The 27,887-nt window shown below is 40.9% G+C and overlaps 2 protein-coding genes across 6 annotated transcripts in view; one reads left to right on the top strand and one right to left on the bottom strand.

Annotated features, from left to right (window-relative positions):
- Nucleotides 1-10,523, bottom strand: part of ASNS (asparagine synthetase (glutamine-hydrolyzing)) — a 32,077-nt gene extending 21,554 nt beyond the window's left edge. For 2 of the 5 annotated variants that reach the window (XM_087757511.1, XM_087757269.1), the window contains exon 1: nt 10,074-10,403. The gene's annotated coding sequence lies outside the window, so the exon portion shown is untranslated. Of the gene's footprint in view, nt 1-1,398; nt 1,537-10,073; nt 10,404-10,488 lie in introns of those variants that run through there. The other 3 variants (XM_087757119.1, XM_087757042.1, XM_087757191.1) reach the window with 3 other exon arrangements.
- A 105-nt stretch (nt 10,524-10,628) lies between these two features.
- Nucleotides 10,629-27,264, top strand: C1GALT1 (core 1 synthase, glycoprotein-N-acetylgalactosamine 3-beta-galactosyltransferase 1). The gene is made up of 4 exons (XM_087774410.1): nt 10,629-10,761; nt 17,535-17,774; nt 19,493-20,160; nt 22,615-27,264. The coding sequence occupies exons 2-4, from the start codon at nt 17,552-17,554 to the stop codon at nt 22,822-22,824; spliced, it is 1,101 nt and encodes a 366-aa protein (XP_087630536.1). The 5' UTR covers nt 10,629-10,761; nt 17,535-17,551; the 3' UTR covers nt 22,825-27,264.
- The last annotated feature ends 623 nt before the right edge of the window (nt 27,265-27,887 follow it).

Raw genomic sequence — 27,887 nt, 5'->3', positions numbered from 1 at the left:
CTTTTCTTTACATCTTTACTTCTTTTCTCTGCACAGAGAAAAGATTTTTGGATGAGTCTGCGTGGGCTTAAGTTGTTATCTGGACATTTTCATTTTATGAGCAATTCCTGGTTCATAACTAAATCTCATACCGTGCTTTACGATAGTAAGTCACAAACCATTTGGTAAAATAAGTATCTTTTCATGGAGAAACTGAAGCAGGGAGGGTGAGAAGCAACTTGCAGAAAAGTGGCCCGGTAAGGCTAGGCAAGCACAGCCAGGGAAGAGCGAACCCTCCTAAGTCCTCACTAATGTCTGCATCCTTAGCGCACGCTGGGTAACAGCCACCTATTTCTCCTCCCCTTTACTACCACTTTTAAAAACTGGGGATAACTGCTGCATTTTACTATGTCTTACATGTTTAATCCCCTATTTCAATGGGGTTGATGGTGTTATACATGGGACTAATGGCAGAAATACTACACACAATCTGTTTTTAAACACTGGCAATGTTACTCTGTGGTAGTTACAATAGCGCAGGTAATTGATAAGTCCCTGTCCTTTTCTAGCCTTTTCTCTACTATTGCCAAGTAGCCCGTTACAGTCCCTTTACATTAGGTGTCATTCTTCAGTATCCAGTCTTTTCTTTCAGCCTATCTGCAGACAGCACTAGATGTAATTACACCCCAGTCTCACAGCTCTGTTCTCAGTCACGTCTTCCTTCTCGGTTTTCTCCTTCCTGCAGACATTACTATGTGTAATAGTTTCTCCAAAGCATTTTCTTCTCCACTATACTCCTTTAAAGCTGATTTTCCCCTCCATTTTTGTTGAGAGGAATTTAAGCTGATGCTAGCTGGGTAGAGAGAACAGGTTTGAACATAAATATCGGGTGCCATGAGTAGCTAAGAGACTTTCTACCTTCTTGTATCATCTGTTTAGTACCTGAGAGTAACCATCTGGCCACAGGCTAAAACCATTTAAGAATGGCTGAAAAACACTGTAAGAAAGTTCCTGATTAATTAATTAAGAAGTATGTGGATTAAACAGATAAATGAGTAAATGAAAGGTCAAAGTGAACAGGTAAATGACTACAACATAGAATGAACTGCTTGTTGCAGCTGCATGACTGTTACACTGAGGTGGCCACTGTCAGCTCAACACTCGGTTGAGCATTGCTCGTAACTGAAGTCTGTGCTCCTCATTTTTTCCCACTAAAGATGAATACCTTTGCTGCATCCATCAAATGTGGTGCCTGGAAGACTGGAAGTGTGTGTGTTCTGTGAGATCCATTAAATCTGTTTGGAGAGGAGGTAGAACTGAGGGGGGAGTGGAGAAGTCAGAGGCTGTGATGAAGAGAGACATACAATGAAGGTCTTTTGCTTTCACAGCAATGACTAACAAGTTAACAACCTATAGTACCTGGGGGTTTTCCAGGGAGTAGCCTCCTGATGGTATCCCTCATGATTTCTGGCTTTTTGCATGAGAGAACACGTTTCAGCTGGTTTTGTGATGATGGCTCTCCCAGCTCTCTGTTCCCATCCTTTGCTCTCACCGGCGCTGTGCAAGAAAACAAGATCCGAAGTAGAAAACAATGGCCAGATTCAAATATTAGATAAAGACTTCCCTTTTTCTGTCAGCATCAAACGCACGTACTCTGCAGTTTCTCAGACAGGAATTGAACACCCTTTGTTGATGGTGAATGTTGCCACGAGTGAATTCATGGGCCAGGTCGTTACGATGGGCAGGACTGTAGAACATCAGAAATTCTATTGATGTGCCTCAGCTCAGCCCTGCATCAGCCTTTTGCAGGCAATTGCTAGCGAGTAGCAGCGAAACACAGGCATTCTGCACCCCTCCAGACCAGCTACATAGTCATGGACCACTAAAGATGCTTCATCACCAACAATTTGAGGGATAATAAGGATAATGCTGAAACACTTCCTGGTTTTGAAAAATGGGAGATTTTGGCTGTGGGAAGGAGATGGTTTTATCCCTTTGCATCCAGTATCCACTTTTAGCTTGGGCCAACTACTTTCCATCTGGCCTTGAACACATCCTGAATTGCAATAGCAATACTTTTTTTTTTTTCCCTTCTCCAATCCTAACTTGTGTAGTAATGGAGTCATGGGAATAGGCGGCTTCAAGTTTCCAGATGCCTCAAACTATACTTTTCTTGACCCCCAGTGACTGAATGTTCATGATGTAAGCTGGGCATAGATCACCAAGAATCCTGTATTTTCCAGCTTGAATTTTTTCCTTTATGTGTTTGCTGCACAAAAAAACTTTGCCACACATTCTCACAGGCCCAACTGAATGGAATATGCTGCTTTTGATTTGTTTGTGTTTATCAGCATCTACAAATTTGGTGTTGAAATCTGTGTACTATACACATTTACGTCTTCTGTTCCTGAATGCGCAGTAATCAATCTAATGCCGTTCTTTGGGCAGGGAGTTAGTGCACGGCTTCCTTTCCACTAGGAAAGCCTGACTGTAGACAGACATTGCTCCATGATCCAGCATTGTAGCAATAACAGAAAAGCAAGTGGCAAATGCTCTTTCTGGCAGCAGCCTAGTATATTTTCTAGGGCAGGGACTGAGCTTGAAAGCAGAAGGTTGTTTCTCCTAATGGAGGCAGACAGAAACATCCGCATACCATGGTGGCATTGGCAGCCCATTATACACTGGGAGAGATCAGTGGTGGGCAGGACTCAGGGGAAAGTGGAAATCAGTTCCTTCTCCCCAGTTGCATGGGTCGACACAAATAACGCATCTCATACCCTGGCTATCTTTACAAATATAAAGGCGTGTTGGATACACATACATTTAGCAGGCAATAGTTGTAGTGCCAGGTGTTCTGATAACACATCTAGCATGAAACGTATGGTTCTATGTCAGGGATACGCACATGCAGAGAGCAAAGGCCTTTTCCTATTTTGGCTTTCCTTCCCCAGGAGAAGAGTAACACGATGTGCTCTTAAAGTTTGAGTGCTTGCACTCAAGATCTCGGGCAGAACCATACTTTAATCCCTGTATCTGAGTGGGGGGAAAAAGTGAAAAGAGAAACTGTCAAATTCAAAAGCTGTTTGGAGATCTGTAGCTTGAAGCAAGGTAGGCTCACATTTGTATCGCTTAGTCTGCCCTTTACCCAGCGGGACTGCACCTCATGCCAGCGAGCTTTGAGCTTGCAGCTTTTAAAGAACTTATCGACCTAACAGAGCTGTTTGTTCCTATAATTTTGAATATATTTATTTTTCTTTTTTTCCTCTCTGTTCTTTGCTCTTCCCTTTGGACATGCAGACTACTTGTCTCTCCTCCAGACAAAATCCTCTGTCTCATGGTATAAACAGTAGTTGTCTCTCCCACTGGGAGTTCCTGCTGCTATAGTCTCTCTTATTTAATCCTTTTTCTTTTCTTTCTGCTTAATTATGTTAAGCTTCAAAACAAATAAGACTTGCTCTGACCTCAGAGTTAGAGGTCACAGCACTGAAGTGTTAAAAGGAAATCTTTTCTAGAGCCCGGGCATTCAGAACTTCAGTAAAGTACTAGGAAGGCATGTCTAGCGCAGCAGCGAGGGAGAACACAGAGCAAGGTGATTTGTTATCGCCTCACAAAAGACTAAGCATTTTGCTCTACTGCTGCATCCTTTTTTTAACATGCCAGCCCTTCCATTATCCCCCGTGTTTCTTAGCACAGACAAGAAAGGGTGGTTGAAAGAGCTGTTGGCCATACAGTGCACATTGCAGGCATGGCATATGGCATACCAATGGCTCTATTGTCAGTAGGCCCAAGAACCACGGAGGAATGAAACATTGCTGACTAACTGAATAGTGGTCTTGGCTAATGAGGAGGAATCCAGTGTAATTTATTCTCTCGTCCTGGGGAGGGGGGGGGTGGGAAACAAACCACAAACCCAAAGAACTATTACATACGCTTTTTTAACCACTTGCAGAATACAAAAGAGAAATAGTTGGCTGATATTGATTCCATAACACAAAGTGGAATAATTCTCTAGAGTTTTTAGAGCCATAATGGTAGAACTAATTTAAATTCCAGTTCTTTTTCATACAGTAAGAAAGATTAGGTGTCAGCTGAATTAGCATTTAAACTAACCGTTGTAGTCAATATAGCAGGATTAACTGCAAATTACAATCTTCAGTTCGCTTTTTCATTGTAATTCGCCCATTGTGAGATTTTGCCCAGTTCAATAGATATTTTGTTTAATACAAACAGGACCCTTTTCATCTAGCATACAGCTAAATTCTGCTGTAAGAGACATGGTTAGCTGGTATAAAGCGGTAACAGCTAAATCCATGCTTGAACATATATAACAGAGACTTAAAATACATTGGAATGTATTTTTCAGCTGGAATAACTGGACATAATTCTAATAAAGTTATTTTGACGTGCATCAGTTGTGCTGCTTTAGTCTTTTAAAGCACTGTATTTAGTTTTGTGATTTGTGTCTGGAAGACATCAAAAGTGTCCAGTGAAATGCGCTTTAGTGCACATATATGCTCTCCTAAATACAATTAAGAACAATAGAAGAAGAAGAATAACAATTATTGAACACTGCATGAGGATCTTTTTTTTTTTTTTAAAGAAAGCTAGGTGGTCTTTGGTTTACAAAAGAGTGAGAAACTATTCTACAACTAAGACCGCAGCTGCTCTTTTCCATCACTAGGTCGAGCTATTACCTCAAAATGAGAAACCCTCACCCTGCTAGTATTGTTGTTACCAGAAATAGAGATGTAGAAAAAATACAACAAAGGTCTGCAATGAAATAACTAGACGGGCAAATGTAACACTTTGCAGTGTGGAAAATAAATAACTGCACTATCACATACACTAAGCCAATTATTTTCTGTAAAAGGAAATAAAATTAAGAGTGAAAGTATTCTTTTTCCATTTTCTCACATAAGTACATGCTAAAATAGAGCTCACTTCACAGTATGTATTGGTGTCTTACAAATTCTGTTAAATCGAGCAGTATTGAACCCTTCAAGTGATCACCTTGTTTCTTTATTATAGCTACTTACTCTGTTTTTTTCCTAGGAATTAATTCCTGTACAGAGGTAAACTTCTGTTGCTGTTACTGCTACCATATAAACAGTAAAATGGAATGTCTCTCCTCCTTATTCTTCCCTAGCTAGAAACTTTAACAACAGACTTTGTAAAAATAGCTTTGTCTCTTTACATATAAAGAGAAGAAAGAGAATTCTTCCAGATTAGAAAGAGAAGAAAACTGATTCTAAAGGAACTCAAAATGCAGTATCAATTCAAAAGGATTAAAAGAATTAAACAATTAATGATTGCAAAGTAGAAGAGTTAGTTCTGCATTCTAATTCTTACGGAACAATACCTCATCTCTTATCACAGATGCCAGATAATAATATGGGTATTTCTACTAATTTAACAGGATAATTTCCAATATTAATTCCAACATTTTTATTAAGCTTTTTTTTTTTTCAAAGGAAAGTAAAGAAACATGAGCGAACTAAAATCTTCTATCAACTGTCATGGAAATACAATCATACAAGAATGATACTTTATAGCAGCGTTACTTTCAATCTCATTTTAGCTGACAACAATCCCCTGAACCTCTTTGCTTTTGCCAGGAACAGGTACAAGATAGGCAAGAAAAGGAATGTATCCGCAAGTGTTGGCTACACCTGAAGCTGTTCTGAAATGTATCTCTTCTATTAGAGAATTTATTCTTTTATTATTATTGTAGAATTTGACAAAGAAAATATTTGCACTTGTCCTGGCTAACTTTTAAGTCACATGCCTAAGTAAAATAAACGGAAACATACTTATCTATACAGAAATATATCAGTAACAAGAAAAAAAGAGAGATGTAGTTTTCTTAAGTGCATAAAGTAGGTTTTCTGAGGCCATTTCTATAAAAAAATCAGGGCCAGAAAGTAAATTCAAGTATGGGAGGCTAACTAATTATTAGCACACTCATCGGTGTGATTTATGTCCATGCCAAGTAGCATTCCTTGAGAAAATCTCTGGGCAAGGTTTAGAGTAACACTTGCCAAGAGCTATTTCTAAAGAATGGACAAGACTGAGGCTTCAGTCTGTCCACAGTGCAGCCCTCCAAGGCAATCCCAGCAGACTTCCTACCCCACCAGTGCTCCTGCATGCCTTCCCACCACATCCCATCATCCACATCATTTTCTCAGTTTCATAAGAAAATCTCATTCTGGTGGGCTGCAACACAGCCCTCAACAAACTTTGAGCTGAAAAATCGTAAAACAATTATGTCGAAGAACAGTCCCTGGCATTGTTTTATCCATAGAAATATGGATGTAGTCCAGAGCAATCTGAAGTAGGCTTTGGGGCAGGTCCATAAGCAGGATAGAAACATTGTGGGGAGTGCTTTTCTTGCAGAATTTCCAGAATGATAGCTTATTAAATTTTGTCTGATATTTCCAATCAAAATACAAAAACATTTAATAGTCTTTAATTTCAGTAATGAACAAAACCCCTTTACTTCAAATTGTTCTGAAGTGTTCTTTAAAATATTACATTTTTAGCAAGATCCAGTAATCACTGGATTTCTTATTCTACCACTCAAAATGTATCACTCAGGTTTTTGGCACACACTGAATACTAATCTGTAAGTTCACAATGGCTTGGTTTAAGTCGATTATTTGTTGCAACCTGATCTTATTAACACCAATAGCAGTGTAGAGACTGTACATTGTTTAAATACAGACAGTACTTCTAACTTCACAGATCACTAATTTGTATTATTACATAGCAATTCCACTATTGTTTGTACAAGAAATATAGTGAGTAAAGTTCCATTTCATAACAGGATGTCAGACTTTCAGCCAACTGGTGTTCTTACGGGTAAAAGGAAGATGAAGCGATACACTTCAGCACAGAGAACCCTCTTACTACTTTATTATATTCTAATCTGCTTCATCTCACACAGTAATCAAACAGATTACTGTAAATAAGGTAAATTAGTTTCACAGCTCTATATGTGGTTCTGACTGTTCCAGGACACCACAGCACCAAATTAGCGTGTCCTGTCCCAGGTCAGGTGGGTGAAAGTATGGTAAAGTGAAACTCCATTTGCTTTCCCCTAAAGACCTTTGTTCTGCTCTAGGAATTAAGGTAGGCATGGATATTACTCATACTTGATCTGGTCCAGTGTGCCTGCAACTACAATTTGTGGGTTCACAAGTTGACACAGAATGGGTAATAGGTTCTTTAGAGAAGAATGGTCTCACTGAATCTGAACGGTCAAGTTAGTGGGATTTTTTATAAAAAATATTAAGCAAAGCATTACATTTAATCTGGTTGTCTGTTTGACCAAATAGGAACGAACAGAGAACAGAAAAGTAGCTTTCAGTCAAAATATATGGAAATTACTCATTAATATATATCTTCATGGTCTTGCTGATGATCCATAAGAGTAATGGCATAAACAGTCAAGACAATTTACAATTGAACAAAATGTTAAGAAAACAAAATAGTTATGAATGGAAGTATGTAGAATTTGATATGGTAAAGCTGGTTCTTGTCAGCCATTAGCATGTAGGAAGCTGCTTACAGAAAGAAATCACAGTTTTACCACAGATATTTATTAGATATCCAACTAAATATTTAAATGTTATGTGTGTAGTTGATCACTTGCCAAATCGCAGAGCCTCACAACAGCTGTAGCATTTTACCTTCCACCTTAACTTTGTGTCAGCTTTCTTCTTTAGAAACCTGTATTCTCAGACTCCTGTGCATGGAAATGAAGAGAGTTGAGAGCAGTAGCTGATCTGTGAGTGGGCTTTTACAGTAGGCACATGCTCTGGAGTGCTCTCCAGAGGGCTCAGGGGTGAAGATGCCCAGCCAGGTAGCTCGTGAAGACCTACCTAGTGATGAGTAAAGGGATTAAGGGCCTGTTACCCTGCTTTTGCCCTGCACCTTTTGGAAGCATGCAGGAAACAGTCTTTATGTTGAATATGGCTAGCCCTCCTGGGTAGGGAAAAATCTCATTCTTTTGTCTGTACTGACATGAAGACCAAACTGATTTATTTCCTTTTAAATTAAATTACTAAAAATTTAATTTCCCTCTCATTTGTTCCCAGCTGCACATGCCAGAATGTAAGTGATGTGAATCTCACTGCCATATTACCATGATACCATTGTGCTCCCACCACTGCTGGGCTTTCTCAGTAGCAGAGGAGCGTCTCCCATAGAAGTAGCACATTTATATAGAAAGGGACTGTGGTCAAGCAGATCTGCACACCCTGCAAGCAAGAGAGAGCACCAGGCCTGCTCCCCCTTCCTGACCCTGAGCAAGAGAATGCCTTTTCCCTCTACACAGCCACCCAGAGGCACTTTGTTATGCAAAGCAGTGCTGCACAACAGAAGGTGTGGAAGTGTGTTTGCTACCATTGCACAAGCAGGGCAGCCCTTACTCTAAACTGCCAGAGATTGCTCATCTATCCCTGAGTGAAAAAAAAACCTGCTTGTATGCATGGTATATAAACATCTCCACAAAATGTTAAACAGCCATTACAACGTGGCCAAACCAGTCACATCTGTTACAGCAAACACTGGGTACACCAATATAAATAGGCAAGCCGTGATTGACTTTTGTTAAATTACAGTACCTTCCACCTTCTCTCTTTGAAATTTTCCCTTCAAACTATCCTAACAAAGAGTGAAACAGCTCAATGAACCCGTCAGCATGAAAAGGTGTAGCACTTCATGCATACATATACACATATGTAATATACATGGGCCACAGTCCTTGACAGTAGAACTCCCATGATGCAAGACCAGGCTTTAGAGTTTGCCAAGCAAAATGAAGTCTTACATTCAAATGAATCATGCTGCATTATCTGTAACATAAGTCATTTTGAAAACTTCACTTAATCTATCTCAGAATTTTAAGGCATGCCCTGGACATGGGTGGACAGAACTCCTATCAAAATTGGGGGAGTGGGACAGGAAATGAGAAGACAGAAACCTCTTATTTTTTCAACAGCCTTTGCAATTTCCATCGTCTGTGTTATTGTTTATACTTGAATTTCTTAATTCCAAACACTCAAACCTTCCCCCCCTACAACAAGTGTGTTCACCTCACTTCTGCCCTTTCTTCTGCAATGAAACTAGCTCAAGGAGATACCGTTTGCCAAGTTGCTTGTAATTTTTATTTTAAGGGGGCAGCAAACTGTGGGATGGGGCAGGAATGAGAAACTATGACCTGGAGCCACGTGGGACATGGGAGCTTCTTAAACTAGTGCAAAAGTCAGCATCTCCTGAATGACCAATCATCCAGAGAAAAATAACTAAGAAGAGAGGAGGAAAGGGCACACACCCGAGGGGGGAATTGTTTTGGAGAGAGGGGAGGCACAAAGTGAACACACAGCTCTACAGCCATAAAGAGGCAAAGCTATGGTTTGGATTGAACCCCTAGACAGGCTGGAGGAAGGACTGAGAACGACGGGGAGGGAGGAGATATGGTGAGACATCAAAAGCAGTGTGTGCAATGACCTCCATTTACAGAGACACTAGTGGCCCTCAGCATGGACCAGTTCTTTGCATATACCCACACCCCAGTCCTTTGAAAAAAACACCAAACAAACCCCAAACCATAAAACCTCAACTGCAAAGCTCCATTAACTACCCGCTGTTTGCCAAATGCTATCCTTCGATTACATTGTCATGTAAAACACCTTTTAATTCTATAATCCCTCTTCACATTTAATAGCTTTTTCCTAAGGAACTCTATCAAGAGAGAAACGTCACAGATGTTAAAAAGGTAGGTAGCATTACCACAGGGAGATAAGGAATGATTCAGACGGTTCAGTTACCTAGCAACGTCCCTTGCAGCTGCCTAATGGTATTTTGGAAGTGCAGAGGCTCCAGACCGGCTGAAGCGAAGGGAATGAGGGGCTGGAGAGCAGCGCAGCTCCGCAGCCCGTCCTGAGCACACAACACGGCTGCTTTCAGGCAAGACCAGACACGGGCGAGGTAACGCGGTAAGAGGGTGGAGGGACAGCCCTGCCCCGGGGCATTTCTTTCCTAAACGGCTCCGAAGAGGCAGAGAAGGAGGCACCACCGCCAAAATACCTCACCTCGTACAAGCCTTTAAGCGGCCAAGGGGCGGCGACGCTCCTCTTCGCTCTCCGGTCTCTCCCTTGCCCTCGCATGCGCTCCCCTTTCCGCCCTGTGCCATTTTTTCACCCACACACCTCCAAGCCCCGAGCAAGCCACCAGGCGCGGCAGGCGACCGGGCCCCCGCCCTCACGCGGCGGTGCCGGCCCAGGGCACCTGCCTTCACCCACCGCCGCCGCGCTCGGCGGCGGCCTCCCCACACGGGAGGCGCGGGCTCTACTCGCGGCCTGGCCCGACGACGTGGCCGCGCTCCCGGCGGACAAGCGGAGGGGAGAAGGAGGGACAGACGGACGGACTCCGGTCCCCGCGCGGGGGCAGAGCGGCCGGGGAAGCCACCGCCCTCCCGCGCCACCCACCGGCGGCGGCCATACTCACGCGAGGCGGTCAGCGAGCTGCCACGCGGCGCGGCGGGCAAGGGTTAAAGGCGCGTGGCGCGGCCGGCCCCGCCCCCCCGGCCCTCGCCACCCAATGAGCAGGCGGCGGGGCGGCGCCGGCTCCCCACCGCCCCCGGGGTGCGCAGCGCGGGGCAGCGGGATGGTGCCGGCGGCGCGGGGCGGCGGGTCTGGCGGCGGCCTCCCCTGCACGCGGCCAGCGGCTGCCTGCGGGCCGCGCGGCTGAGCGCGCGCCGGGCCCCCGCCGACCGACGAGGTGAGGCGAGGCGAGGCGAGGCGAGGCGAGGCGAGGCGAGGCGCGGGGCGGGCGGGTCGCGGGGGCGAGCGGCGCTGAGGGGGCGGCGGCGGCGGCGGCGGCGACGACGACGGGCCCCGGGCCGTCGCTGGGGGGAAGGGCGGCGGGTAGGGCCCTGAAAGCAGTGCCCCGTCTGGGGAGGCGACGTGAAGGAAGGTGCCTCCCTGCGGTGACGGGGCGGGAGGAGGTGGCCGGGGCGGTGCGTGTCAGCCCGGTGGCGGCCAGAAGGGTGCCCAGAGGAGCCGCGGTTGCGGGGACAGCAGGTGCCCGGCTGGGAAGGAGAGGCTCCGGAGGAGGGGTCTCCTTGGAAGACGAGTCTCTCAGAGCCGCAGCGGAGGGAGGAAGGAGCCTTCTGGGGGGGAATTGCTCGGTGCTCCCCACCCATCCGCCGTCTGCTCCTCGTAGCGGGGACTTCCTGGACTGACGTCGCAGTTCCCTGCGCGGAGAGCTGGGTTAGCAGCGGTCTAGAAAGGCACGCTTTGGACATGGTAACTTGTGGCTGAAAGAGGGTGTCAACGTTTGGAATGAGGGAGGAGATAGCCAAGATCTTCCTCCCCTCTCACCTGTGCTGTGGATTGTTGCCCGTCTTGTTTCGATGCTGCTATTGTCCACCTGTACCAAAATACCTTGCTTTTGTTGTCTGTATTTTTGGATAGAAGAACCAAGAGTTTCTGATGGAGAAAGTTCCTCTCCCAAGAAATGCTTATAACATTAGTTTGTTGGCTTTTTTTTTTTTAATGAAATATTTTCGAAAGTGAAAAACATAATCTGTGCTGAATTGATAGGAAACTGCAGCAGTTCACAGTAATCCTTGATGCAGGCAACGTTAGCAAATGTACAACTCTTTTGCATATAGCTTCATTTTAGAAGCATATGGCTATGTACTTATAAAGCTTCTAGAAATAATGGGACTAGTGAGCAGAAGACCTTTCTTGAGCACTGCATAGCTAACTACGTTTTCTACATTTTGACTTTAATTATTCTGATGTGTTGCTCAGCTCTTAAGGACGTGGTAGTAGAGATCAATTTCATTGCTAATTATGCAGCCCTCAAGGGACATTTACGTTCTGTTTCGTGCTGGGGCCTCAGAGCTTCCCCCTCACTTCATAAGGAAGGGATACAAGGAAGAGCCAGCTGTATGCGTAGGCTGGCCGTATTTCTCATTATGAGCAATAATGATTTCTTATTATTTCTTATAATCTTAAAGTGATTAGAGTAGGATGAAACATGTACAAAAATATCTAGAGTTATGTCCCACGTTCTGTAAATTTCAAAATCCCAGATTTGGGTTTTTTTTGTTGAATGTGTTTCCTCTTGAAACAAGTTCAGAAAGTTAGATGGTCTGAGTTTGCTTCAAAGTATTAATTTTAAAGGTGGTTGGTTTGTTTTTTTTTTTTTTTTTTGAGGGGTGGGGATGGGGCAAGCTCCAGTATCATATATTCCTATTGCATGGGGATTCCCTAAGTTTGCTTTGGCTTAGGAAGGTGACCCTAACCCATGTTGGAACAGCTAGCAGAGTGAGAACAGTACGTTAGATTAAAGTGTTACAAGGCTCATCACCAGGATGGCACAGAGGCACAGCGGCGGGGGACCCCCATTAATCTCGTCAGGGGAAGCAGCCCCCGGTTCTGTCACTGGAGAGCCATCAGCCCCATTGTCCAGGTGCGACACACATCAAGATAAGTCAACAGAAGGGCTCTCTGGAACAACTGACAAGATTGAGGGGGGTAACTGCCTACAGAATATGGGACATAGTATGGGATGCAGGAGAAGAGCATCTTGTGACTGTGCAAAACTTATTATGGGATGCTTAGGGGAGGGACTAAAGGGAGGGAACAAGGTGGTTTGAGGAGGACCAAGTGTGGGAAAACAGAAGGATAAGGGGATAAAGGGCCTGGTCAGTTGTAAATGAGCGGGTGGTCAATATGTTTGGCCATGTCCTGTGCCAGATTACCAGAGCCTGTCCTCTTTTCTCATGAAACTTCATTTCTGACTGTTTTCCTGGATGACAGGACTCTGTGCTATATTCTTGTGTGCATATTGAGGTCTAAGTGCCAGCAAATGGAGTGGTACCATAAGTTATAGGGACCTCTGTGTCTGGTGTGCCAGCAACTGGAGAGTGGAGTGAGTGAGGGTCTAAATGGCAGCAATCGGAGTGGAGACCTAGAGGCTTTCGTGTCTGGAGTACTAGTAACTGGAGAGACCAGAGTGCATGCCTGTTGTCTTGGCAAGTATGCCAGTGTGTGATTGCTAGCGAATATCATGCAGGGCTAGCCAGTGAGTAGGATAAGAGGCTTGGGAGCCAGGTTTTGAGGCAGCTGTAAGTGTGGGACAGGTACTAGTGAGATCAGAGAGTCTTCAGTTTGGCAATATGAGAGTGCAGGAGGTCCAAGCCAACTACTGGAGGGACTGTAAGATCTGGGGGTTGTTTTGGAGGCTTGTTTGCATGTGTGTCTCTGAACAAGACAACTGGAGACAAAAGGATTCAAAGGCCAGTTACTGAGTGGACTGAATATCTAAGGCCATTTACTGGGGGATCATGGTGTGCCTGTGGGGAACTGTGTATGTGTGTGTGTATGTGTATCTGGGTGAGGAGGTCTGTACCAGCAACTGGAGTGGGGCTCTCAGAAGGCTGAGGATTCAGGGTTTGTTCCTCGATAGATTGTCTGAGGCTAGTTACTGGAGGGATCCACATTGTATGTGTGTGTATATTCCCCGTTAACAGACTTTTGTCCTGGTCAGCTAGGGAGAGGAGCAGCATAAGGCCAGACCATGTTTGTGTATGCATGAACGCTGTTTTTGGCTGTGTTGATCTGTATGGTCAGCCACGTGTATGTGCATGTTTGCATGTGCAAGTATGGGAATACATCCTCAGCCTTGTCACTGGCTGGACCTGGAGACATGGAGTTGCAGCAGCCTTGTCTCCGTTGGGCTGCCAGGTTCAGCAGCCCCTAACACAGAAAAATTGCTTTTTACAAATTGTTGACACAAAATTTAAATTTGGAGCCAAATCTACAATGACTATTAAGTTGTGATAGAATTTGAAAACATTTGTTGGCCTGGTTGTTGTGAATAGGGTTACCTACATGAATATCTAAATAGATATATTTGTTTAAGCTTCCATGATAGAGCAGTGGAGCATAAATTAAATTTAAACCTAGACTTTTGTTGTAGGTGGTTTTTGAAACAGTCTCTGTTTTTTAACTCAAGAGAAGTAAAAATAGAAATAGGAATAAAAATGGGGATCTCTTGGTAGGTTTTGCACTTACCTTTTCCCTCTCTGTATGTCATAGAATCATAGTATCACAGACTGGTTTGGGTTGGAAGGGACCTTTAAAGGTCATCCAGTCCAACTCCCTGCCATGAGCAGGGGCATCTTTCACTAGATCAGGTTGCTCAAAGCCTCATCCAACCTGACCTTGAACAGTTAAATGTTTTGTATGTCTTGCCCCTGAATTAATCCCTGTATAGAAAAGAATGTCAACAAAGAGTCTGAATGGGGATGCTTATCATAATAACTGACTTTCCTTTTAGACATTTTCTGGTTCTAGTCCAATGCTATAGCATTCAGTTATTTTTGGTGGCAAGTTAAAAGACTCTACTTATGTCAAATATCAAGATAATATAAAAACCAAAAATTTCTGTCCTGTTTACTGTTGCAGTTTATAAACATATGGGTACATACAAATGTATATAGTGGTCCAGTCTGTTGATATGAAATTGATAGAATGATGAGCAGATTATTTTAGATTGAAAACTGTAAGTAGAGGCATTTCATATCAAACATGAAGTACAGGTTCAGCATCTGTCCCTACCTGCTCCCAGAAATCCTCTTTACTTGTGGAATACTGCCAAATCAACTTCTGATTTCCAAATGTGATGAATGCACTTTTTTCTCTTTTAACATTTCCAATACACTTAAAGTTTTTTTTCTAAAGAATCTAATTTAACATAATTCCGTAGTTTAATAAGCAGCAGTTATTTTCAAGTGATTTTCTTTTTTTCTCTCCAAGCAAGAGTAATTTTAACAGCTGTTGGAGCAGATAACTGAAATTGTATGGCAAAGAGACACCTAATATTGAAAAGTGGAACAATGGAGACTTTTTCTTCCAGAAAGTGCTGTAGCTACGCTGTGTGCATGCATGGGTTTTTATTTTTTCCCCTTTTAATATGCTGAAGGAAGGAATTGTTTTATTCTGGCCCTCTCCCTTTGTATATTGCAAATTTTGAGGGGACTTTGTGGTGACAGATGAGGAAAGTGGAAACAAAACAAAACATTTTAGTACAGTGGATACTTTTCAGTGTAATAAGCTGCTTGGGCATATAGGCTTTTCTGTAAATGTTTTGGGTTTTGCCTTTTTTTTTTTTTTTTAAAGCACCTGATCTAAGTCCTCATGTTTTCTTCCTGAGTTAGTGGCATGTAAGACAATAGAAATAAAGCTGGAAACCAAGTCATTTTTTCAAGGCCTGGGCCACAAATGATAATACAATCAATTTTATACCTTAAGATGTGATGTCTAAAGGCAATCGTTAGTCTCCACCAAGATGTAGTACTGAATTGAGGGAAGACAACGTGTGATTAAAAAATTGTATAATGTGCTTTTTCGTATCAAAGAATTACAGCTCCTTACCAACCACAGTTATAATTATGTGAACTTTATACAACCTTGTCGTGGTTTAACCCCAGCTGGCCACTAAGCACCACACAGCCTCTCGCTCACTCCCCCCCAGGGGGATGGGGGAGAGAATCGGAAGAGTAAAAGTGAGAAAACTCATGGGTTGAGATAAAGACAGTTTAATAGGTAAAGCAAAAGCCGCGCACGCAAGCAAAGCAAAGCAAGGAATTCATTCACTGCTTCCCATTGGCAGGCAGGTGTTCAGCCATCGCCAGGAAAGCAGGGCTCTATCACGCGTATGGTATGGCATAGCCCTTTGGCCAGTCTGGGTCAGCTGTCCTGGCTGTGCTCCCTCCCAGCTTCTTGTGCACCTGGCAGAGCATGGGAAGCTGAAAAGTCCTTGACCAGTGTAAGCACTACTCAGCAGGAAGCAAAACATCAGTGTGTTATCAACATTATTCTCATCCTAAATCCAAAACACAGCACTATACCAGCTACTAGGAAGAAAATTAACTCTATCCCAGCTGAAACCAGGGCAAACCTTTAAGTTTCTTGATTTTTATTTTGTGTTTCAAGTTGTTTCCAGTTTTCTTTCCTTTTTCTAGCAGTGTGGAAAGAAAAGCATATCACGTGTTAGAGCTGCTTCGCTCTCAAATGATCTAGATCTGCACGCATGCAGTAAATCTGATGATTTCTGAAAGTGCCAACCTAGCAATATGTGTACTTGCTTTCTGTCGTCTCTGCTTTCCCTTCAGGAGAGCGCTGAGACAGAAAGCTGGTATTTGGAGTGCGTGTCACTGCAAAGTGATTCATGCAGCTTGCTTGGGGACAGTCTTTTTCCAGTAGCCTCTGCACAGCCAATGAGAGAAGCGGGTGCAGGCTAAATGAGTTGTTTTGGTGGCTGCAGCTCTTTTCTGATCAATGGTTTTCATCGATGCTCTGTACATTCCATAATTTCCTTTTTTTGGCTCCCTAACTAACTAAATTGAGTTCTGCCCATTGACATTAAGAATGATCGTAATGGAGGGAACATCATCAACTTGTTTGTAAGGCACTGGCTTGAATCCAGTATATATTTAACAGTCAATGTTTTTGTAGTTTAGTCATTAATTATTAGAAAATATGTCAGCCCTTTGCAATGATGAAAAGGCCTCAGGCCTCAACAGCCTGAAACTGGTTTGCAAATGTTTAATATATAAAAATTCACGCTTGTTTGGGATGTATAAAGCTCACTTTATGCAGGCATAGATGCTGGTTTTGTTTAATTTTATACAAACGGTCAGCCAAGTCCTTTAGTTTTTGAGGAACAAGGGTGTGGCTGAAGGGAAGGGTTTTTTAATTACTGGAATACAAGGTTTTTGATGTGTAGAAGAGGCCTTGATGCTGATGCGTTTTCTTCTCCTCTTCCTCCAAATGCCTTTTAAAAATGGGTGTTTCTGTATGAAAGTTCAGATGTTGTCTTACTCTTTCTTCTGAAAGTCTATCCTTAGGACTTCCTAAAAGTAGAAGGAAAACTGCCCTACTTTGAGAGTAGATTTGCTTTTATAACTCTTCAAAATCTGCTTTGACATCTGTTAAAGAATTCTTGTAATATACTTACTCCTGGAGTTTAAGTACATCTTATGACCATATTGTATCTTGACCTGTAGATTGCCTTTGATCGTCATCTTTTAGCTTCATAAAAGACTTATGTATTACATTTTAAAGCACAGATTTGTTGGAACAAAGAGAATACAGAAGTAAACATATATTACAATTTTATAATTAAGATCTTGCACTTTAAATGTATACATTCTTGTATAAATATTGTATAACTATAATGAATGTTTTTTGTATGTACAGTCACTCATGATTTATGACTGTCCTTTAGAATTTTAAGCTAAAGAATATACGGTAGGCCTTTTGCACTGAATTTATCAATAGTTATGCAAATTTATATGAATATTTGCATTGCTCTTGTACTTAAACTTCCATGCAAGTCCAGGGGACCTGAATCTGAGCTAGAACTGAGACCTCTAGTTCCAGAGATTTAGTCCTTGATTTCTTCCTATAGTTTTAGACTCAATTTCTGTGTTAAGTGGCTTTAAGCTTAATGTATTTTTCATTTGTTTTTGACAGTGTATCACTTTCAGGAGATGGCCTCTTCTAAGTCTTTGATGAACCTTCTAACCTTCACTTTTGGATCAGCAATAGGATTTTTCGTATGCTATCTTCTGTTCAGCATTATACTAGAAGAACAGGTTAAGATCCAGCCTCATATCCTTCACAATGATCCACATGGTCAACACTCAGCAGATACCGATAACAATCAGCTGCAAGGACAAATGAATTTCAATGCAGACTCTGGACAGCATAAAGGTATTTTGTTACGCCTGACTTTGTTACGCCCCCTTTTCATGCATTGCAAAATGTTGCTTTCTTCACTGCCAAGAATTTGCATGAATCCTTTTCTTTCACTTTCTCCATGTTCAGGTTACATCTAAATAACTTTGTTCTGCTCAGGTCTCCTGAATGGTGGTTTTCTTTGTTTATATTTTTATTACAGTAGTGTTTTTTTTTTCTTAGAGCCCAACTGTTTGTCCAGCTTCTGTATCCAGACTTGTTTGGAGCGGGAACTTCTCAAATGAACTATTGACATCAAATGGTGGTTTTGCTAAGCCGATGTATTTGCTAGCATTGTGAATGTGTTTGAATTGCTTTTTAGCTTTAAGAAGCTAATTTTGGACCACTTCTAACTTTTTATCTAGCCTCTCTGATAAAGCTGAAAAAAAAAATTCATTTTTTGACACAATTAGTAAAACTTTGAATTGGGGCGGGGTGGGGTGGCAGAGGGGGTCACTGTTGGCATTGTTCACCAGGCTGATCGTGCAGCAGTCCAAACACAGATTGCTCTTCGCAGTCAAAACCAGAGAAATTCTGTGGCACTCTGATTTTTTTTTTTTTTTTTTTTTTTACCCCCAAAGAAGGTAGACCCTTCTAATATTTCAGGCATACTTTTAAATTTGACACATCTCATTAAATTAGTTCATTCTAAATCCTAAATAGACATAGTGTCTGAGTTGGGATGGTTGGGATGAGAAAAAATGCACTATAATGCATTTGCTGAAGATGTTAATAAGTACTTTGCTATTTAAACGCATTTAAACTGCAGACTTTGTAAGACAAGTTTGTGATTGTTTCACATGTAATTGTAGAAAATTGTTACAAAGAAATCTGATCTGTCGTTGCCTAAAGTGTAAGCAGGAATATTTTAGGACGAGTTATGCAGATCTCGTGCTCCATGGAATATTCTTTTACATGAGTTAAAATCACGCTGCATGTCTCAAGTGAAAATGTTTCTTTGAGGGAAATGAATGCTTACGCAACTTGGAAGACATTATATTACATACCTCAAATAACTGTCTATTTATTCCGTTGGATTGTCTGCAAATAAAAACATTTTAGCACAACAATAATACTAATTTCATAGTATCCTGACTTATTTGATCTGATTTTTTTACAAATAAGATTTAACTTGATTTGGTGATAAATTCTTTCTTTCTGGCTTACCGTCTGCTTTTTCCTTCAAAAATATGTTGCTGTTTTAGAAATATTTATTAGGTTTTGTTAGTTAACATGAATGTATATAACAGAGCTTATTAGCTTTTTGACCTTTCTGTGTTGTAATCATTAAGTTGTGTTCATTGTGTATGGCAAAAATATTCAGCTTTTTAATTTTCATTAGTCCTCCAACACCATAAGGAAGTCACCTCTGAACAGTTTTTATGTACAAATCAAGGTTTTTTAAAGCCACACTTCCCTGAGCGGATACCTGTTTTGATATGGCCCTTATGCTCCCCTTTATCCTGTGAAGTTGAAGTAGCTTTAAGAATTTTAGTTTCTTGGGTTTGGAAGTATTGTTTCTTTTCTTCCTAAATCTAACATTCATTTCATTAACTGGTACATTTGGAAGCAGGTGGCTTTTGTGTCTCTGCATGTCTTTTCTGATCTAGAAACAGAATGTCTGGGGGGAGGTTGCTCTTAGTTTGTTTTGCAATCAAGTCTAATATTGTTTTGGAACTTTCCTCTTTTTTTAGATGAGAATAAAAATATTGCAGAGGGACTGTATCAGAAGGTGAAAATACTGTGTTGGGTCATGACTGGACCTCAAAATCTAGAAAAGAAAGCCAAGCATGTTAAGGCCACTTGGGCCCAACGTTGTAATAAAATACTTTTTATGAGCTCTGAGGAGAACAAAGACTTCCCAACTGTGGGCCTAGAAACCAAAGAAGGCAGGGACCAACTGTACTGGAAGACTATTAAAGCTTTTCAATACGTATATGACCATTATTTTGATGATGCTGATTGGTTTATGAAAGCAGATGATGATACATATGTTATATTGGACAATTTGAGGTGGCTTCTTTCAAGATACAGTCCTGAGCAACCGATATACTTTGGAAGAAGGTTTAAGCCTTATGTGAAACAGGGCTACATGAGTGGAGGAGCAGGATATGTTCTGAGCAAAGAAGCTCTGAAGAGATTTGTTGCTGCATTTAAAACGAACAAATGCTCTCACAGTTCCTCAATTGAAGACCTAGCACTAGGAAAATGTATGGAGATCATTAATGTGGAAGCAGGAGATTCTAGGGATACAAGTGGTAGAGAAACCTTTCATCCCTTCGTTCCAGAACATCACTTAATCAGAGGATACCTACCAAAAACATTCTGGTACTGGAATTATAATTATTATCCTGCTGTAGAGGTGAGTCCTTAGGAACCTGGCACCCATTTTATGAAGTATATCTTATGATGTGTATGATGTGTGAATTAGCAGTTTAATAGCAGCTCAATGTATTTTAGAGAAGAAAATTTTGTTATGATATCCTGTGATACACCTGTGTGTAGGCGTGTTAAATACACTAGTCATCAACTAGAAGTTGATGCTAAGAACTTAACATTCTAGAAGAGCTAGTGAATCTTAAATTATTATTGCAGTTTTGCTCTGTTCTGTGGACAGCAAAAAATGATGAAACCTTTTTGTCATGTTTGTCTAGTGTCACCGCTACTATCTTCCGTGAAAAGTTACTGTTCTGTTTTGTTCCCTCATATCTCACACACAGTCTCCCTAGCTTCTCCTCCAGCCACCCAGCCCCCAGCATGCAGTGAGAAGCGAGACCAGCGTGATTCATTCCAAGCTGTGTGCGCTGACTGTACAGAGCAGGTCAAACAATTTGGCTTAGTTACATTAAAGCCTACTGAAAGGGAAGGTGTCACTGATACACCTTTATCTTCTACCCAACAGCAAACTCTGCATAAAACCTGTAGAAATAGAAGTAATTTTGAGACTCACTCGTGATTGTAGTTGGTTGACATTGGCTAAGAGATTCCCAAGTTACTGGAGGGGCTAGTGGGTAACGGTATGTGTGAGTGTATTGCCTGCTAGTCTTCTTCCCTTCAAATGGAGATGTGCTGCAATGTACGTCTCATATCACTGATAACTGTGTGCAGTGATACCTGGCTTGAATGCTGTTAGCTGCCCTGCCCTCGCTTTTTTATTGAAGGTTGTTAAAACGTACATGTAAGTCAATTCCATTGAAAAGATTATAAAAGAATGAACGCTGCCTAGAAGTTAAAAGCATGACCCAAACAAGGAAATATGATTAGGTTTCCATATGTAGTTGTATGGGACTCTTGTCTACCTTCTGCTGAAGTGGAGGCAAGCACGAGAGCTGGCAAAGCTAATTTTTAAAAAAATTTTTTGTGCTAGCAACAAAAATAGCATTTATAAGCTGAAACATTCTTACTGAAAGAACTTCAGATTGTCCTTTGTGTTCCACATCTGAAATCTCAATTTTTAAAAAAAAAAAGGGGGGGGGGAAAGGTGGGGGGGAGTAGGGCGCTACTTGAAATTAAAGCGATCTAAAGGTATTCTGCATTGTAAACTTTGATGACCATATAATCTGTGATGTGGCTTCTTTTTTAGGATTATAATCTCACATTTAAAGGTAGTATTTTTCAGCAAGCTTTGAGATCAGCATAAGTGGCCAAAATCAAGGATAGGATATGCAATTTTTTACACAGTAAAGCTGGAAAAAAAAAGTCTAGTTCTTTGGTAGACTCTCTTCATTGTAAAGCATCTATTTTTATACTTGTATTCAGCAGCTAGAGCATTTCTGTAGCTTAAAACAGCTACAATACTGTATTTAGTGTGTCAGGATGCAGCAGCTTTAGCTATGGCTGCAGTTCACGGGTGGCTGAGCTGTGAACAGTTACATCTGTAACTGATGCAGTGGTGGTGGGGATCCATAATGGAAATCGCATATTTGATCCTGTCCTGTCATATTTGTGTTTGGATAGAGACTACTTTGTCTGGTATCAAAACCAAGCTATATTGGTGAAATGTAGTAAGTATTGAAAGAATAACAGTTACGTAACAATTGTTCTCTTCAATGTCTTTAAATGTTGAATCTTAGTTCCAGTTAAAGATGGAATATTAGCAGCTCTGCAGTCAAATCTGATGATACCTCCCCGCCCCAAACTATCTTCCAGAAAAGCACTCTGAGCACTGAATTTGAGCTAGGAAAAACAAGTTGTAACGAATGTGTTAACAATGATCTTTTAGCTCACAAAAATGTTTAATAGTGTCAATGAAATTAATGAACTTTAAAAAATAGTTCCAAAATTATTTGTTACAACTTTCTGTACGTACGAAGTTAGAGACTGACAATTTTGCCAAAACATATAATGTGTGAACACACACAGACACGAACACACACACACGCGCGTGCGTGCACACACACATTTGGCTTATATACTCTGGATGGATGCTGTCACAAATAACAAGCATGTATTGTTTCATATATAAATGCAATGCATTTAGACCTGCTTGCTGCTTCTTGGTTTTGTTTAAACACCAACATAAAAAAGAAGAACGGAGAAGCAAAACACTTCTGACATTAATGAGATCAGCTAGTTTTTTCACTGGTTTGATTACAGAAGCAGACGACTTTGTCCAACTTCATTTTGGAAAGACGCTTTGGCAGTTACATCTCATACATTTTGCTTGCCTAACATTAAGTTTTGAAGTACATGAATGACTGATGAGAGTGAATTTCTTACCATGAAGTCAAGTATGTGTTTGAATTCTTCCTGGATCTTTAATCCAGGGCATGCTTTGCAATTCTTGCTGATTATTTTGACTTGTTTTGTATTTTAGGGTCCCGGATGCTGCTCCGATCTAGCAGTTTCATTCCACTATGTTGATTCCGTGACTATGTATCATTTGGAATATTTGATTTATCATCTCCGTCCATATGGGTATTCGTATCGGTACAATCCTGATTCGGCAAAGAATCCAGAAGAGCAGAGCAAAAATGAAGCACTGGAGGATAATCAAAAGCTAAAGCAAAAAGTTTCTGAGAATTAATTGGACTTTGAAGAAAATGAAAAGAAGCCAGTACAATGAATAAGAGTCTCCTCAAACTCCTGCATGAAGCTTGTGGACTAAATTTACTCATGGCGATTCTTATTTCAAAAATTGTGTTGGCAGTACTTCCTGTCACTGTCTGTGTACAACAGGGTCCGGTGCTGGCTCTGACTGTTTGGGATAGTGTGACCTTGCAGCCCTGCTCATGAAGATTTGGGGCCCTAAAGCTGTGAAATGGGAGGTTGTTCTGGTACACTAATATCTGGAAGAATTTGTATAAAAACCATAGTGGACAGGTTCAAAGATACAGTTTTTCTGTTCCTTTTTCTGTTCTCCTCTATTTCCTTCCAGATGTTCTGTTAAGTCAGTTCTAATATTAGAAATTGGATGCTGCACAGTCAAATACTTCGTGATGGCTTTCTCTAGTGTTCTCAATATCTTGAAGTTACTGTTTGTACCTTGCCCTGTAAGGAGGGGAGAGGCGTGAAAGTAGAGTCTCAAGTCTGCTTTGCCTTAATGACAGACTGGTTATTATGAATAGGCAGAGATCCACCCAAAAGATTGATCTGAATTGTTTCAGAAATGGAATTCACTGCTATGAATTATTTTTAAAATTTTTAAGTCTCTATTGTACAAAACAATATGAAGTTGGATCACTACGGTTTTAGGGAGAAACCCAGAAATAGTTCCTATTGTTTAAATTGCTGAGGTGATGCAAGCTGCTTACATATTTGCCTGTGGCTTTTTTTTTTGTTTGTGTGTGTACTAAAATTCATCTCAGAATTTCTCAGCATAAGACAAAGTAGATGCTTTTTGAAATAGAAGTCTCTCTTCCATCACACCTTCCATGTAAACCAGAAAGAATAGTATCTTAGCAAAGTTACAATGGCATTATAATTACTTGGTTTCAGCCAGTATTATAATTCGTTTGTTTCCATTTAATTTTCACATCACTATACTTTGAGATTGTGGAGTTACTTTATTCATTAAAATTTTACCGATACAAACAAGTCTTACTTTAAAACTGCAGCAACGCTGATTTGACTGCTTCCTTACACATCTGGTCTATTTGGCTAAAGTTAATTTCACTTTTCTGAACATTTTTTTTTCTCCACTTTTAAAATTTCTTCTGTATCTGCTTCTTGTTACCTTTTGCAGAACAAAGTGTTAAATGATCCTTGTTTCACTCTTTTTGAAGCTGAAGTATATAGTTATTCAGGTGAGCCAGCCTGAATGCAGGAATCTTTCAAAGTGCATTAACTTTCTCCACTACTTCATGAGTATCTCTGCCTCTTAACTGAAAACACTTTCTTGGTGTGGGACAAAATAGGTGTTTTGATTACTGAAAAATTTTCAGAGGCCAAGCCTGTGTTTTATATAGTTAACGTAAAACTTGTTGTTTTTCTCTGTTTTGAATTGAGTGAATAGCAGTATGGGGGATGGGGTTAAGCTTGACATGTAGTGTGTCTTTATTCCACACTTGAACAAAAGTTTCTTCATCTTTTTATCACTTTTCACCTTCATCATATTGATGAATTTGGACATAACCTAATTACCTCCAGTCATTGTTTTGGAAGGGGCACATACTGGTAGCAGACAGCCTTATTTACTACTGCTGTCCTTCAGGATGTTCCTGGAAGAGGATGTTACCATAAAGTACTGGAATTTTTTTTCCAAAGATAGTTCGTATGCAGGTTGGGGTTCTATCTCTTGTCCAACAGTAAAGAGTCGTGACTTCCTTTCTGACCATTGCTCTGCAGCATGACGGCAGTTACTGAAATATCTCATGGAGTTGAAATATTACATACATCGTCTCTGCCTGAATATAGGCTGGGTTCATATATCAAGTATTAGTTAAACGAATAGTTCCTGCAGGGTTAAATCTGTTGGTCTTTCATGAGCAAGACTGCCTCTGAAGTACTGAAAGGGACATGAGCTTTATTTTATGTTAATTGACTTAAGTAGAAAGTTATAACTCTGTTTGTTTAAAAAAGGAAAAAGTCTCTGGTTTGCTCCAGTCAGAGGGATGCTTGTCCAGAGGAGAACGGATGGTACCGTGCTGAGAGGTGCTTCCTTCTGTGAGCGAAGTGTTTATCCCATGTGCAACACACACCAATAATATCATGAAATCCATATGGTATTGATAACTCCAGTGGCATTGTTCAAACATGCAATTAAAATTTTCTGGAATACTTAAGGAAGTTATAAAATGAAATCAAGATCCTAACTTAATCTCTTTGTAAATTCAGCCCATGTAGAAGATTTACCAAACGACTGTACTGTACCTTTATTGCTGCTTTCTTCCTCGGTTCATCTATGGGGATTTAAAGATTTTCTTCCACAACAGGCAGAACTAATCTTGCATATTTTCTGCAGATTTGTGTCCTGTGTTTGCCCAGTGCTGCCCTGTGAAGTAACATCATTTCCTCTTCATCTTACATCCTTACTATCCTGACTATCCCGTCTTTGGGTTTTCAGTTTCATCATGCGTAAGTCTCCGTGGACAAGAGGAAGCAGGCAGTGAGATGTTTGAGCTCCCCGCAGGTTGGTTGCTGAGGTGGCAAGTCAAACCAGCCACTGCTGAGCTCACGGTGAAGCCTTTTCTCAGCAGCAGTTCTAATTCTTGTCTGCCGCCCAGCTGTGGCTTCTGGGCTCAGCGGAGCGGGGCAGGAATGTCCCTTTCCACAAAACATGCAGGACCTCAGAGGGAATGGAGAAATAAAGGAACAAGTTCCATTTCTTGAGGGAATAAGGCTAAGAACATACTACCTTGTGATAAATAGGTGGCCTGTGTGGAGAAATAAGAGTAGCCTTTTCTTCAAACATCCATTCTTGCTTTGTTTTAAAGTGTCCTTGCTCTTAGGCCTCTGAATTTATTTACTTTGCCTTTCTAACGGCACTGCAAAGACTTTTTTTTTTTCCTTCCAGACAAGCTAGAAAAGTATCGGTTTTTACATTCTGTGATTATAACAGAGGAGTATTGTTCTCTGTTGAATTGTATTGCCGTAACAATGAGCTGATGCCTCTGAAATAATTGGTTTGTATCTCACCGCCTTCAAAAGCTTCAGTAGACAAGGTTGGAATGTGAACAGCTAGTATAATTTTCATGTACAATATTACACTACTATTAGTAGTTTGTTATTTCACTCTCAGGTCTTTGTGCTTTGAGAAAGTATTTATTGAGTTTGAGTGTTTCTGCAGCCAACGGCGGCTACAGTATTTCAGGTGGAGAGACCTTTCTGAAGGACAGCCACAGTCGAGGACATGGCTTAGTGGTGGACTTGGCAGTGATAGGTTAACAGTTAACGGTTGGACTCGATGGTCTTAAGGGTCTTTTCCAACCTTAACGATTCTATGATTCTATAGGCTCTCTTAGGCTATACCGATTATTACTCTGTGGTTTGGTTTGGTTTGGTTTTGTTTCTAAAAGAGGTTTCTTAATTTTCTAAAACCTAAAAGCTTCCATTGGCACTGTAGTGATTTAAATGACCCATCTAAAAATTTTGAACTAGTTTTTTTGAAATTACTAGGCAGCAGTTGTTTGCACTTGGATGTGGGAATGTCACTTAGCGCAACAGAGTAACGTTTTAACCTTGTGTTAACTGTTCTCTAGTTCAGAAGGAATGAGAGTGCCAAGAAGTTACTTCTGATCTCTGTTCTTAATCGGAGGATAGTATTAATCTTTGTTTGCAGAAAAAGACCAATTTTAATCTTCCTTCATTCCCAGTTAATTTTTGCAGTCTATATTGGTCTTATTGAAGAGGTTAAACGCTGGTGATGTTAGCACTGTCTCTCATTTTGCAGAAGCTCTTTTCCCAGTACCTTTTACCTTTAAGGACACTTTCTTTGTTTTGCTTTGGCAGGGGTATATATTAAAAATCACTTTTTCTTCACATGTTGCCATTTGTTCTGTTACGCTTCCAGAAGTATAAATTTTAGTGAGTAGCTGAGAGACCTCTTACAAACGGTTTGCTCTCTGAGCAGGCTGTTTTATCTTTGTACGACAGAAAAGTGCGTGTTATTTCTCTGACGTACCTGCTACTGATGTTGATAGTGTACGCACAGATGAAAATAGATCCCTCAATACAGGACCACTTGGAAAGGCAATTTTGTCCTTTTTCTGTCAAGAAAAACTTCTGTGGAACTCCAAAAGTGTAATTTGCTTTGTTTTACCATATTGTATTTAAGATACTCCACAAATGTTATTAATGCTCTAAAGGAATTGAATATTGCTGCTGGACAGTATGCTCCACTTAAAACCTGTGAATGTTTCACTTGGCAATTAGAGGTAGTCGTGTCCCTAACGGCAGGTGTAAGTTGGTGACTTGTCTGGAATGATCACCATAAGGATTTGTTTCTTAAATACCTTCTTTAAAGTGCCTTTGACCAATTTTTAGCATCAAAATTAAGTTGAGAATTGAATAAATAAGTTATCTCATACACAGTGCATGTTTGTCTTCATTTACCCCTCCTGTATGCTAGTAGTGTAGCACAGCTAATAAAAACATTCTTACTTCTTTTCTTGGGTGGGTAGAGGAAAGTCAAAAAGCTTCTCACACTTGCTATGTTTTCTGTTATTGTATCTATACTATTAACAAATAGCAAGCTACCTTGAAAACAAAGATGGTATTTTTTTAAGTATAAAATTAATCGTAAGTGTTAGTGCTAGACTCACAGAAACAGGCTGTTGTTTCTGCATTGTCCTGCCTTTTCAGTGTCTCCACCTTGTTACAGAGTCCTGAGTGAACTGGCTATAGCTGATACCTCAAAGATAAAGCAAAACTGTTCAAAATTAACCACCTTTTTTAAAAGGATTTATTCTTTCAGTGAATCTCTTACTTCTGAAAAACAAAAAATAAAGCCAGTTAAGGTTTAAATGTTGTGCTTTCGGACCTAGCTTTCTGCTACTCACGCAGAATAGTACTCGGCAGTAAAGAATATTCCGCTTATGCAGATAGAAAGTGTCTTTATGTGGGAGATGTTGGTTGTTGGACACGGTAGGCACAAGCACAGTACAGCTGTTTGTCGTTACCTTAAGTACGCTTAGACCCCGCTAGTACTAT

Source organism: Nipponia nippon, unplaced genomic scaffold, assembly GCF_047370975.1.
Source record: "Nipponia nippon isolate SJK-2023a ecotype South Korea unplaced genomic scaffold, ASM4737097v1 scaffold_1, whole genome shotgun sequence".
Classification (NCBI taxonomy): Eukaryota; Metazoa; Chordata; class Aves; order Pelecaniformes; family Threskiornithidae; genus Nipponia; species Nipponia nippon.
The sequence above is the reverse complement of the archived record's forward strand: the minus strand, read 5'-3'. Positions and strand labels throughout refer to the sequence as shown.

Excerpts from the sequence above, each read along its gene's own strand:
- C1GALT1 (XM_087774410.1), top strand. The coding sequence starts at position 17,552 with ATGGCCTCTTCTAAGTCTTTGATGAACCTTCTAACCTTCACTTTTGGA. Across the intron at positions 17,775-19,492 it reads AGACTCTGGACAGCATAAAG|ATGAGAATAAAAATATTGCA; the intron begins GTATTTTGTTAC and ends CTCTTTTTTTAG. Across the intron at positions 20,161-22,614 it reads ATTATTATCCTGCTGTAGAG|GGTCCCGGATGCTGCTCCGA; the intron begins GTGAGTCCTTAG and ends TTTGTATTTTAG.